The sequence below is a fragment of the Cydia splendana genome, chromosome 15, assembly GCF_910591565.1.
Source record: "Cydia splendana chromosome 15, ilCydSple1.2, whole genome shotgun sequence".
In the NCBI taxonomy this organism is placed as follows: domain Eukaryota; kingdom Metazoa; phylum Arthropoda; class Insecta; order Lepidoptera; family Tortricidae; genus Cydia; species Cydia splendana.
The window spans coordinates 9,148,401-9,162,493 of NC_085974.1; the positions used below are offsets into that span (position 1 = coordinate 9,148,401).

Below are 14,093 nucleotides of genomic sequence, written 5' to 3' on the forward strand. Positions count from 1 at the left end.
TTGGTACATGTCATTTGGGTCGCTCATTAAGGGCTCAATACATGTATTTGTGTGGCTTTGTTTGGGAAGCTTTTTCTGGTGTTCCGGGAACTATTGATCATGAAAAGCGTTATGGTATTTTTTTGCTTTAAAAGTTGCATATGTCACAATGAAGACAGTGTTATTACCTTTATTAGTTACTAAAGTTTAGTAGGTATTGTTGTAGGCACTGTTAGTGTTTGAAAATGGAGACCTATACGTCTACCATCAGTTTTGACATTGACATACACGCTCACGTCTACGTAACTTACTTTCTATGCATCTCGCTCGTACTCGCATATGCGAGCAATAGTGCAAGCGAGATGTACAGAAAGTAAACTACGTAAACGTGAGCGTTATGTCAATGTTAAAAGTTTTAACATTGACATAACGCTCTCTAGTTTTAACTTAAAACTGATGGTAGAGGCTCTGGGCACTCCGAGACATGTCGCGCTAGTGATTAAAAATACGTGAGTGAAACCGTAAATTAGCTTAAAGTTAGTATGTCTCACGATAGTTTAAATTAGGTTATTACCTCTGTTAAATAAACTCATATTTTTATAGACTTTAGTATTGTGTATGTTTTTATATTTTTTTAATAAAATACTTTTATTTTCTACGAGATGCTATGTTTCTTTGGTACGCCCAAAGTGGCTCAAACTGCTTTACGGATTTTAACGTGTGTGCTTGAGGTGTCGTTTAATTCGTCTTTGTGAGAGTTACCACAGCAATTCGTGAACTTTATTTAAAGACAAATTATATACTTATTGTAATTTTTTGTGGTTTTAAATAAATTGTGTTTTATTTGTTTTTTTTTTAACTTCTTTGTTTTAAATTGAATAATAAATATGGAACTCAATATCGAGGTATCTTCCCGTATTATCTAAAATAACTTGTTGAATTCTGCAACGTTAATAACGTGTATGAGTAGGATTGGATGACTTTTATTTTACACGGCTTTTAAATATAACGAATAATATTGTAAAATGTAAGTATACTAAATATCCGCGCAAATTTTGTTAGGTACTTCCTGTTAATCAATACCTTAAAGATCCTTTCACTCTTCCAAACCGCATCCTACCTTATTCCTTGCAGTTCTCAGCTTCTCGCGTTTTCTACGAATTCCCTAATATCCTATCCAAGTGCTTCTTTCGGCTTCGGAAGCAGCTGCGCTCAAGGCCACCTGTGCATTGTCATGTGAGAAGTGCAGACTGCAAGTATTCTCAGGTGTTATTCCGATAGCTTAGCGATCGCTTACACGAACCAGTGTAATGCGGACTTGGGTACACTCTAACTGTATGTTTATGTAAGTATGATCTATTACATTTGTTCGGGATATGGTATATAGCAGTAATAAAAACAAACACTTGAGTATGTTCCGCTTTCGGTTAGTTTCTTAAATTAATTTAACTATTAGCGCTATTAATCGGTTATGTTAGAGAACGCGGCCCTACCGTAAGTACGATGGTTTATTAGCAAAACGAATTTGGGGCTTCCTTATTTTTTGGAAATTTGACTTCTAGCAGCCATTGTACGGGTTCCGCTGAGACGAACTCGCCAAGGGAAAGGAATATGGGACAGGATCAGAAAGACAGTATGTCTATATTAATTTGGAACACTCATAATTCCTTTTTCTTTCGAAGTGCTGCATCGATATGGTCGGGTGGAGCCGGATGTTCCCACGATGCACTACGCCTCTGCATTCGGGGCAGTGCTCGCGAAATTGTATGGTAGACATTGTCCTTTCTTTGTAATGTAATGCAAAATAATCCTAACTATGGGTGACCAGACTTCACCGACCTTAAAAATAGTAAAGTATGGACGTCTACCTATAAATTTTTCTTAGGTATGTAAACATAAAATTATGGCAAATACAGCCATCTTCAAAACCACGGCCGAAATTCGACCTCTGAAAATCGTATCACGGGTGTGGACGCACATAAAAGTCACTACACTGAAGTTCTCCTTCTTTCCTCAAGAAACATCTTTTTAGGGTTCCGTACCCAAAGGGTAAAAACGGGACCCTATTACTAAGACTCCGCTGTCCGTCTGTCACCAGGATGTATCTCATGAACCGTGATAGCTCGGCAGTTGAAATTTTCACAAATGGTGTATTTCTCTTGCCGCTAACATCAAATTCTAAAAACAGAATATAATAAATATTTAAGTGGGGCTCCCATACAACAAACGTGATTTTTTTGCCGTTTTTTGCGTAATGGTACGAAACCCTACGTGCGCGAGTCCGACTCGCACTTGTTATTTGAAAACGATATTCTGAACGCAAACTAATAGCACTGCACTCAAAGAAAATATGTAAGTAGATATAATTGTTCTTTCCAAAGCAATAAGGAAATTGTCATGTATCAAGATATGTCATCCCTATGGTTTCCTAAGGAAACCTCATAACCAGCAACGTATGTGTCATCCATAGCTGCAACAGTCCCATATCAGAACAACGTTTGTTTTTACTCGAAGTTTCCTTTCCATGATGTAATTTGTTGACACTGTGTTTTTAATGATGATAATTGTAAATGACCTTTGACATATTACTAGATTCATATTGTATGCTAAACATGCCATTCCCAAAGTAGTATTTACTTGTTTACTTACTTTCTGTGGGCTTGGCGATCGTCCTAGTGGGTGGTCCTATAGAACAATAAGTGGTTTTTAATGTGTTTAGCAAATTAGTGTTCGTTATCTACGTTATGCACGAATTTAAATATTTTTAATAACCATGAAATAAATGTTGTCAAACGCGATCTACATGAAATCGGCGTTGACACTAACTGATAATTTGGCTGGCTAAAATTTATTATCTTATCAATTTAAATAATTTCAATTTACAGTTAAATTACATGCATTTGTACTTAAAAGTCACTTAACTTTCTTGCTATCTATGTATGCAAAGTACCTATATAAATTATACTTACCGAGATTGAAAGAAACGAAAGTGCTTAAATTGAATTACTTATCTTGAATTAACACCATTGAAAACCCAATTTCAATCTTATCGGCATTCCTGCCGTTTCATTATTAACATAATTATTTTCTTGTCGGTTAGCTACCATTCAACTGTATCAATCTTGCTCTGACAATGGAATCGCACTAGAAACGGTTGGAAAACTTTTTTGTTGTCTTCTCCATCAGTTACATTCACCTGTCTTGTAACCATTGCTTCTGTTTGTGAACGCTGCAACGTCTACTCGTCCTTATCTGTCTCGTATCAAGATAATGGCAAGGAAAGGGACAAGAGGTCGGTGTTCCAAGCGTGGAGCATGTGGCACGCGACGCGCCTCCACTGCATTCGGTTTCCGAACGTAAACCGGCGTAGACGTTGCGTCGTTCTCGATTTTCGCGCTGCGATCGTGTTTTGATACTCCGATCTCTTGTCCGGTATCTAATTTATAACAGAAATTATTCTCAGCTGAATAAATAAAGTGTGTTGACTGTGTTTAAAAGTGCGAGAAAGTTTTCGAACTCTTTGAGAATAAGTGTGAATTAAGTCCTAAAGACTACCCGTGTTGACGTTTTCGTGAATAACTCGGAACGAAAGAAATTTGTCTAACCTACATTGACGGAGCGACGCCGGTGCTAAGTGAAAGTTTAAAAACTTGGCTGTTTTTCTGCAGTCATAGTTGGATTTAACAAAAGCCATTTAGAACCGCCTTTTGTCGCGCAAACGGCTGTTGAGGAGAATTTCTTTTAAGGACTGAAAAATAATTGGAAAAGTTCCGGTACACTTATGGGAAAATTCCCAGCTGTGTGACCCGAAAACTGTAATAAAAATAAACGATTCCGCAAGATTTATCTTCAGGTTGAAGTTCGATATCTTAGGATGATTAATAACTTGTATGACGAGGGATTTGTGAGGATGCTTTTTTGCCGTTGAACATTGTTTTTGGCGTTGAGAAGCTTTTGGCGTTCTTTATGAGGGAAAGGCGGTCTTTTCCGATAAGCAGCGACGTGGCGTTGAAGAGTGATAAGAATGGAACCGGGAAAGGGTTGGTGGTGAACTCGGTGATCTGTGGTGTGGTGGATGAACTGTCCAACGGGAGGAGCAGGCGGGGCTCGTGGGTGCGGACCGCAGTCATGGGGGTGCTGCGGTGGAAGGATTTGACAGGCGTCAGGACCAGCACGCCAACTGAACCGAAAGAGGTAGGTGCATTTTCTTTACTAAAGTAGGTATTAGTATAGTATTTTTGACTGACATTCCGAAAACAATGAAATGAAAAGAATTATTAGTATTAATTAACCTACTGAGCCATGTGGGTACCAATCTACTCAAGGATAACTGGCTTTATTCTAATCACAGTTGCAGTTTTTATTGACTAGTTAGACAATAGTTTAGATGACGTCGATGACTTGTTTAGACTTGTTGAAGAAGTTTCTGCATTATGACAGGCAGGCAGTGCGTCATTCTTGCACATACATACATAAAGTGCAAGTGCAAGATATTGAGAATGAGATTAGATTATGTAAGTACCTACCATAATTAATATACATATTTGATGCTATACGTTTCCTTATTTTATACAAGCATCATCTTTTGTAACCGGCATAACTCTAGATAGGTTTTGTAACTGTTTAACTAAACAGTTTAACCAACTTATTATATTAATTCATGAGGTCATTGCATTACCCTAATATGTCACACTCACATGACGTATCTACGTTCCGATATCAATCCGGTTACCGGACGTCAATGTTGCCGGTTACATCATTGATGATCTTATCATTAAGTGGACTAGACGCTAAGACGCTGTAATATGAATCAGAGGTAGTAAACATAAATCCTTGATTGTGCGCGTGCGATGTTTACTAACAACTACCTACCAACACTAATGAGGCCAGAATAATGATTGGCAGGTAACCTTATTGTTATTATACAGCTCGTAACGTGATTTTAAAGACATTGTTATTGTTATTCAAAAAGTTATTAAATTTGTAGCGGATATGTGACTTTTATGACATATCTGCCGTGAGATAAGATTTGATGTCGCGACTTATCAAAGACGATATTATGAATCATGATGTTTAGATATTTTTTATAACGAAAAGCTTAATTCAAATGACGGAATATTAGCATAAAGATTGGAGGAATACCTTTGCCCAACAAAGGAATTTTTCTGGTTTTAACTGGCCAAAATATACGATTATGACATTATATTTCCGGCTCGGTTCCGAATTTAGTCTTCATTGCGACATCGGCATCGGAGCGACTCGCGAAAGTGTTCGACCCTGAATCTTATGAATCACATTGTGTACGGAGAAAACTCTAGTCATGTCGGTAACATTCACACGTTAGAAAACTTGATTTTCGCGTAACGGATACCCTATTTTCATTTTGATAACTATTATCTAAACATTTAGTCACGAGTAAAGTACTTTTCTCAAAAATGGACGGCAAAGTCGACTTTGACGTTTAAAAAATTGGTCGCGAAGCGCGTAGTTTATGGTCAGTCAAAAATTAAAAAGTTAAAAACATTGCAGTCTCGATTTTGGGACTGCAATGTTGCATACAAATTCCATTATTTGTCGTGTTCCAAACTTTTTAAAAGTTGAAATGGCCATATCAAATAAAGACACAGGCCCATTAAACAGCCAAAGAGATGATTAGTACTTATAATTATAATGTTTGGTACCGCGACTATTTAGCTGTCTCAAATAGGTTGGCGTATTTTCGGCAGAAAAATACACTTCTATTTATTAATTAAAAAAATAAAAAGGCGGCAAAGCTAATTTTTTCAATTGTTTCTACTTTTTTCTGTGAAAATATATACGTAAGAACGTTGATTCTGTAAAATATTTCTATTATATTTATATTTCTTGCACCATTTTTGAGAAAAGCACTATATATGACTAGGCTGGAAAGCTACTTGCTGGCTTCGGATTCAATTAAACGGACTCCCAAGGTCGTCCGTTTAATACGAATCCTCAGCCTGCAAGTAGCTACTTCCGAGCCTCGACAATAATGTACTATTAAACGGTAAGTACCTATATACTTGTCACCTGTCAATGCCACCTATGTCTCAATGATTTTTATTTTATACTACGTCGATGGCAAACATGTATATGGCCCCCCTGATTGTAAGCAGTCACTGTAGCCAATAGACGCCTGCCACAAGGTTTAAAAAGCAATAATTAAAATATTTTTTTATTATGAAACAAGAAGACTCCAAGGTTCACGGCATCTGATGTCAAAGGCCTAAAACTTATAAATAACACCATAATATATAGATGGTCAAGCAAATCTTGTCAGTAGAAAAAGGCGCGAAATTCAAATTTTCTATGAGACGACATTCCTTCGCGCCTACATTTTTCAAATTTGCCGCCTTTTTCTACTGACAAGATCTGCTTGACCAAGTATAGGTAGGTAAACCTCCTTAGATTGCGTAATGTTCTATTTAGATTTAATATCAATAAATACGGACTGTATGAGTGTCAAACGCCGCGCGTGCTAAATTCCAACCGCTCATAACTCAAAAGTTTTCACATTACGTTTCGGATTCAAAAAAAAAATTGCCACTTTCGATTATTCTAATACTCGTTCCACAGACCCAAATTCTCGCTCTTAACGAAATTGAAATCTTAATCCTTCTTTTTGCATGGAAAGTTTGCGTATTTTTCATAAACTTTGTATATTTATGTACTTAAGGAAGCGATATAGTTCTACCATTAATCTTCGGCGGTTGGCTAAAGTTTTGCGGTGGTTTTCTAGTAGAAAGCTGAGTTTTGGGACTAAAACTAGTCTATATATTATATTTTACATACTATACAATAAGTACTACAAATCTGGGGCTGCACATGTCTGCCGCATGCACCCTGAAAGGTGGGCCAAATTGGTTACGGAGTGTGACCCACGGATCACCATAAATGGTGCTGGCCGGAGTGCAGGCAGACCGAAAAGGAGATGGCGGGACGACTGGGACGCATTTTATCCGGATTGGCGGGAAGCTACAAAAGACAGGGTTGAGTGGAGGAAGCGAGGGGAGGCCTTTGCCCAGCAGTGGGACACTAAGCCAGGCTAATAATAAAAAAATACAAATCTGTTTCATGTAGCCTGTAGTGGACCATTATAAGTAATAACTTCTTACCAACCATCCTGCCAATGAAACGGTAGACCTAACCCATAACGGTTCTTACCATATTTGTTCTCATTTTACATAACATAAAATGAATAAATGTAGTAGATTCGGTAATTACCGGTATTCTATAACACTGCAACTGGGCACTCAGTGGTACAAGGGGTTGGATAACAATTACATGATGTAGTTTCTACTATTAATGAGTTTAATTGCAAATTAACGTTGTGTACTAATTAAGTTGGAAGTGCTAATACTAATTACATATTAATTGATAAAGGAATCGTTGCCATAACATACTTTTTCTGTAATTATGTCTGCTGTTATAACAATTTATCAATTTAAGTAGGTATGTAATTTAGTTAAATTTAATATTCAGAAGCTGAGCTTTTTAGATGATAAAAAAATCATGCTATGTTTTATGGAACTTCATAATTACCTTTGTAAGGTTAAGGTTTTACAAACCGATTAAACACTTTGTTTTGAGTAGGTATTCATTTCAATTAAATAATACTATATTAAGACATCCTGTTTACAATGCCGCTCTGTGATTATTATACATGAATTATTACTTGTAAATGATGTCTATATTTCAAGGCTCAATTAATTAACAACGATTATACAGGCTGTCCCATAAGTGACACGTCACAGTGACACTGGAGGTAGACCAGGCCAAGAGGACCCAAACCAACTTAACATGACCCCAGTAAAAGTGGCACGGTTTTCGAGTTATTGCCAAATTAAGGTCGTGAAACCAATATTTTGAACTAAAGGTACAAAGGTAAAGGTAAGGTAGGTAGGTAGGTAGGTTGAGGTAAAGGCTTATTTCACCTATAGTCTTGTTATATGGTAATGAGAGGATAAATATATAAAATAGTTTCCTGATGCATTTTTGCCGATTTCATTTCTTACGTATACCTGTATAAAAATATTACCGGGACATCGTAATTGTCATAACGGTGATATTTGGGTAATGTCAGTCTGATATGTATTATGGTGTCTAAGTATACACGCCTATTTCATCTTACCACTAGTTGTTTCAAATTGATTACGGAAAATGCACAACAGTTTATTATGAACCCGAATGCCTTGAGGAACGCACTACAGATTTAAAAAGATGTATCTAAAATCTGTGGCCGTGACTGATTCTACCGAGCCAGATAAAAACCTGTAAACGTCCGACGCATCTTAGATTGTTATTGCAAGGTTAAAATTCTATGATAATACCTGCATTACGTCTCGTTGACCCCTCGCGTGCTGCTGTCGCGAAGATTTGTTGATGAAATCAACAAATTAAAACGTGTAATCATGCAACTCAAGATAAAATCAGTCCATCGTGTAATAAAAAAGATAATTGTCCTAAGACTAAGATAATAGCAGGTAATCAACTTTCAGCAAGACGTCGGTGACATAATACGGTTTCATTTTGATTGAATCTTTATCAACCGAGTTATCTATTGATGTAGTGATAAAAATAAACATATGCGTTATCAAACTGCTTCGGAAATAATTTAGTTGCATCAAAGAAAAAAAATCCTCTTGTAATAGACTCATGCGCACTTGTACGTGTCTGATTTTACTAATGTTAGCATTGTTAACTTATTTAAATATAACATCAAAATATTAAAAACAGAGGAATATTTCTCTTAATTAGTTAAGAGTATGTAACGTTTTTTTAAGTATAAGTACCTACACACAGTACACTAATGTATGTACTTTGTGTTTTCTTAAATTCAGGCATTATCTGCTGTCACTATCACTTAAAATCAGCTTATCATAGCTTAACTGAAAATCATCATTAGTAAAATTACTCGCTTTTCAAATCAGTCTCAATGAATTACATCGTAAACCTTATCGCAATTACTTACTAGAGTTGTACTGTGCTGAATTCACTTCTTTGGCAACATAACGTCTTATCTACCTTTGGGCTTCATAGTAATATACGCCGTTATGCCTTCGAGTGTGCTGACTTCTCAGTTTCACGCAGCCATATATCTTTGTTCGTAGATTTATTGCGCGCGGACAGCACATTAACCCATTAAAGAGTCGCCGACAACTTCGCAGAATCTGCGTTATATTTATATTGTCACTAGTTATTGTGTAATCACTGCTTCCTCTTTGTTCTTCATTTTTGGCTTCTGTATTCAACAATGACGCCAAATCTTAGTTTAACAGGAAAATACTTAAACAAACGACATGTCATGATATATTATGTTTATCGTTTTGTGCCATTCACCGCTTAAATCATCGGTCAATTTAGACATTAAACCAGGATGAAACCTCGTCTGAATAAATATCATAATATATGATGTTTAAATTAATACTAAACGAGTTATTTTTGATGATTATTAAAAAGAAACATCAATTTTAAGTTATAATCACGTTTTTACATTCAGCCTACTAGCGAGCAGTGGTTGATTTTATGATATTTGATATCTTAGTGATCGACCGCAAGGCCGTTATCCTCCTAATTCGACCTTGCCAAACAACACGGATTTTTCAAGCTTCTTAAATCGAATGAATCAGACTCTGTATTTGTTCTCTATCTCTATTAGGGCTTCCAAATACCGGACTTCTTTCAATACCGATATTAATACCAAAATTGTCTTCATCAATACCGGGATCCCGGGATCCCGGTATTGACTATGAATCGCTTAAAAAATTGAGAGTTTTATTAAAAATAAGCTCACTAACACCAGATATGTATGTCCTTAGCTTAGGATATTAAACAATAATCGCCATCCGCAATAATTTATCATTACATCCTCCAGGTTGGCAATACTTTTATACGCCTTGTTGACTTCACCAGTCACATTTTTAGTTCAACCTAATAAACCAGCCAACTAGATTAAAATTTGCTACCAAAAATTAGTTTGCCATACTACAATTCCTTGCTCATTTCTTTCTACTTTTTGATATAATTTTAAGAACTAATTATATTAATATCATATCCTGGACATCAGTATTCATCACTAAATATCTATCTAACGCATATGCACAGATCTTTGAATAATTTTACGGTTTAGTATGTCTCACAACAGTTTAAATTCGATTATTGCACAGATCTTGTTACAAGTAAATGATCTTTTTTAATTAAATGACATAGACATAGACATTTATACATAATATTTTAAATATTACATGTCAGGCATTATTCAGTTCTTATATAACATTAAAATTTATTAAAATATTATTATTAAATTATTTAATTGAATTACATAACATAGTATTATTAAATTCCCTTTATAAAAAAATCTTTGATGTCATAGAAAGAGTAGTCTAGACTCTAGAAGCCATTTTCATATTTTTTTTAGAAATATTTGGGTACTACCCACGTTCTTTATCTCCGCTGGGAGCTTATTGTAAATTCTAGGTCCTATATGTGACATGATTTTAGATGACTTGGTCAATCTGATAGGATAAGTGCGGAGTTGATTTTTTGAGCCGTGTCTTGTAATGGGCAAGTAATCTTCTTCATATAGCCGAATTTAATCATTTTAATGAATTTTAAACGTTATAATCGGCACATTTTCCTTGTTTTTGAAAATACCGGGATCCCGGTATTGCATTAAAAATACCGGTATTGAAAAATGCGTTTAAACTGACGGGATCCCGGTATTTCGGGATCCCGGGATCCCGGTATTGGAAGCCCTAATCTCTATACAGCTGTCTCAGCTCTATACAGGGGTCGAAAAGTGCCTGAGTGGAGACCACGGACTAGCAAGCGCAGCGTAGGACGTCCACCCACAAGATGGACAGACGATCTTGTTAAGGTCGCCGGAAGACGCTGGATGCGGGTCGCTTCCAACCGGCACGTATGGAGGTCCAAGGGGGAGGCCTATGTTCAGCAGTGGACGTCTTATGGCTGAGATGATGATGATGATGATGATACAGCTGTCATAATATAAACTAAGTTATATTGAAGATCAAGGATAGGTAGCAGTACCTTCGCAATGCGCATATGCGGGTAGTAGGAACTTGGACGAGGTTCGCCTGTATCGTTAGCGTGATCTTCCGCTGATCTTGCCTTCTAACATTGTAATTAGTTCCGGTACTCTGTTATGCTTCTTCTAAATTACAAAATTGCATTGCATATTCATACACTTTTAACATACAAGTTAAAAGTGAAATTAAGCGGCTGTTCTCGAAAAGTTCTCTGAATCAGCTCGGCGCTGTCGCCAAAGCACGAAAAATTTCCAAGTAATTCCAAATGAAATGGGTAATTTTATTTTTAATTAAATAAAAAGTATTTATACCGCATTATGTTACTGGCAGTTTGCTAACTGGGTCAATCGATGCACTTCAATTTCGCCGACGCAGTGTAAGCGATGCAAGTTGGCATTTTGACAAGTATCCGCGGCATTTTGCTAGTGTCAACGCGGTCGCTGACTCGCGCCGGTTTTTAGTTTAGTTTTGCGTCATTTAGGGCCGGCGCACACGCATCGTATTCGCCGGTTATGATTTACATGTGCTGCAGCCTTTACTGCTATGAAAAAATGTCAGTAGCAACTGTATGTAACATTTTACTGATGTAATTGCTTTTAAAAGACCAAATCTTCAAGATAAATTGGGGAGATTATTGGGCTCTTAATAATATACACAGTGCAATGCAGTAGCCAAAGTGTCTGCCTACTACTGTAATCTTCCGATAGCGAATCTTACGGTAGCGAGTAATGAATATAATCATTGATAGATTTTACTAGTCTCCAGCAGCGACTTCGTCCGCATCAGTCGTTAAAAAAGTTCAAACCGATTTTCACTCAATTAGGGGTAGAATTTCAAAAATCCTTAGTGGAGAAATGAAGTATTCGAGGAATATGTTTCGAATTTCAAGCTCCTACGTTTAACGGTTTGGGAACTGCGTTGTCTATCAGTAATATCAGTATCTACCTATATAGTACCTATCTACACTATCTACCTATAATGAAGCTTGATGTATTAATGAATGAAGTGTTGTAACAAGGGATCCGCTTTATGTGCGAGACGATCTTTAGCAGAAGACTTATGTGACCAGCCGGCGGCGCACGCGTGCCCAATAAGAATGGGGCCATGTTTTACACCACGAGATCAGAGTTTTGAAGTAAATAAATAGTCTGTTAGCAGGTAGTGTACACGTTGTATATGTTTACTTACAATAATAACTAGACCATCAAATGGGGCATTATCTATGAAAAGGGACCTCATTGTCGATGGCGCTTACGCTGCACAGCGTCGCGCGGCATTGTATTTATAACGGAACATCATTAATAATGGCTTGAGCGCCATCGACGGTAAGGTCCCTTTTCTTAGATAACGTCACTAATAAACAGTAATTATCAGTAAACGGCTACTCTGTTGCCACTAGCTAGGGGTAAATAGTAAGTGTTTCAACACTACTTAGGGCCAGTTGCACCAACCACATTTGACAGACTGATCAACGTCAGCCGGCGCGCCCCGGCACTTTACTATGAAACTTTCCATACATAAAAAATTAGCGAACTCTTTAACGATACGAAAAGTTTGGTGCAACCGACCCTTAATCATAGAAAAATAATTGTACCTATCGACTAAAGATGACTCACGTTAGACCGGGCCGGGGCTTCCAGCGCTTCGTTTTCTATGGAAAGCACCACGTGATCACCGATCAATCGTCATAGAAAATGGCATGTCGGACGCCTCAGCCCGGGCTCGGCCCGGTCTTGCGTGAGTCATCCTTAATTTTAGATAGCTAGGTATCGTTTTATATTTCTTGTGTATTGTTATGTATTAGATCGACAATGGAATATTAGAGCGTAGAGCACAAAATATCTTAGTTAAGAAAAAAATAATCATGATTACCTGACCATAAAATTATAAATCAAACCCTTTTAGGTACTTATGTAATTACCTGAATTACTGCGCAATTAACCACTTGTACTGCAAAAAGTTAATCTTTACTATGATTATCTTCACGTAATAAAACGTAACTTTTTTATAACGCTTACATTATCTTCCCTTTAAGGTTGACCGCTAAACCGTAACATGTTGTGGTCACTTTCAAAATTGTGTGTTCAAAAATGTTAATGTAAGTAACGCAACTATCAAGCTAAATGTACAACATAACAACACTGTCAGAGACGTGATTAATGTTAACGTATAACACCACAAAATTACTCGTAATGTGGGCTAAGGTAATGTAACAGTAACGGATTTGAGTAATAACGAGTACACCGTAGAGGAACCATAAGACTATTTGAAATTATGCACACACAATTGGTAATTTTGTTGGACCTACAAGTTGGGATTATTATTATTTACAAATAGTTTAATAACTTTTTTCCTACGATAACTTTGGTTTCTTAAAACGTCGCTTAATTCGATAGCAAAACTTTCAAATTTGTTCTAGCACTAACATGGCTTAGGTACGTTCAGTCCCAGTAAGTTAACTATTAACTGGTATTGAGTTTGTAATCATGATTATTAAATTTGTATTATGTGTTATAAATCAATATATTTATGCCGCATTCTTATAAAGGTTTTTATGAAATGTGTATATTTGAAACCGAATTTAAAATCCTTTCCAGAAAACTTCGTACGGAATGAAAGCACTTTTAAATGTGAATTGTCGCGAATGAAGTTACGTCCTTACTCCGGCAAAGTGGAGCGAATTCATTTCTACGCTTGTAGAACACAGCGCGTCCCCACTGTGACACTCGTGATTGGGTGAAATGGGAACTTTACCAACAAACTGTTCTTTTAAAAGGTTTTGTTTATCTCGTGTCACTTAACGGTAGCTAATGGTGTTTGTAAACTGACCTATCGATATCTCACGTCAGTCATACATTTAAAAATATATCACACTCACACCACTATGTGTAGTAAAAATATTTTTAACAAAAAATGTTTATCTAAAGAACTGGGAATAAATGGATCACATTTTTTAATACTCATTCCGCAAATGGCGGCCAGGCGCGAATTCTTTTCGTTTCATGAATTAAAAACTATATAACTGTTCCGAAGATACGGAATCTTCGG

At 36.6% G+C, this 14,093-nt stretch overlaps 1 protein-coding gene across 7 annotated transcripts in view; it reads left to right on the forward strand.

The window, feature by feature from the left end:
• Nucleotides 1-14,093, forward strand: part of LOC134797524 (rap1 GTPase-activating protein 1) — a 432,711-nt gene that overhangs the window by 324,472 nt on the left and 94,146 nt on the right. The window contains exon 1 of one of the 7 annotated variants that reach the window (XM_063769792.1): nucleotides 3,320-4,173. The exons of the other annotated variants lie outside the window; for them this stretch is intronic. Coding sequence (XP_063625862.1) covers nucleotides 3,946-4,173 — 228 coding nt within the window. The 5' untranslated portion in view covers nucleotides 3,320-3,945. Of the gene's footprint in view, nucleotides 1-3,319; nucleotides 4,174-14,093 lie in introns of those variants that run through there. 7 annotated transcript variants of the gene reach the window in all.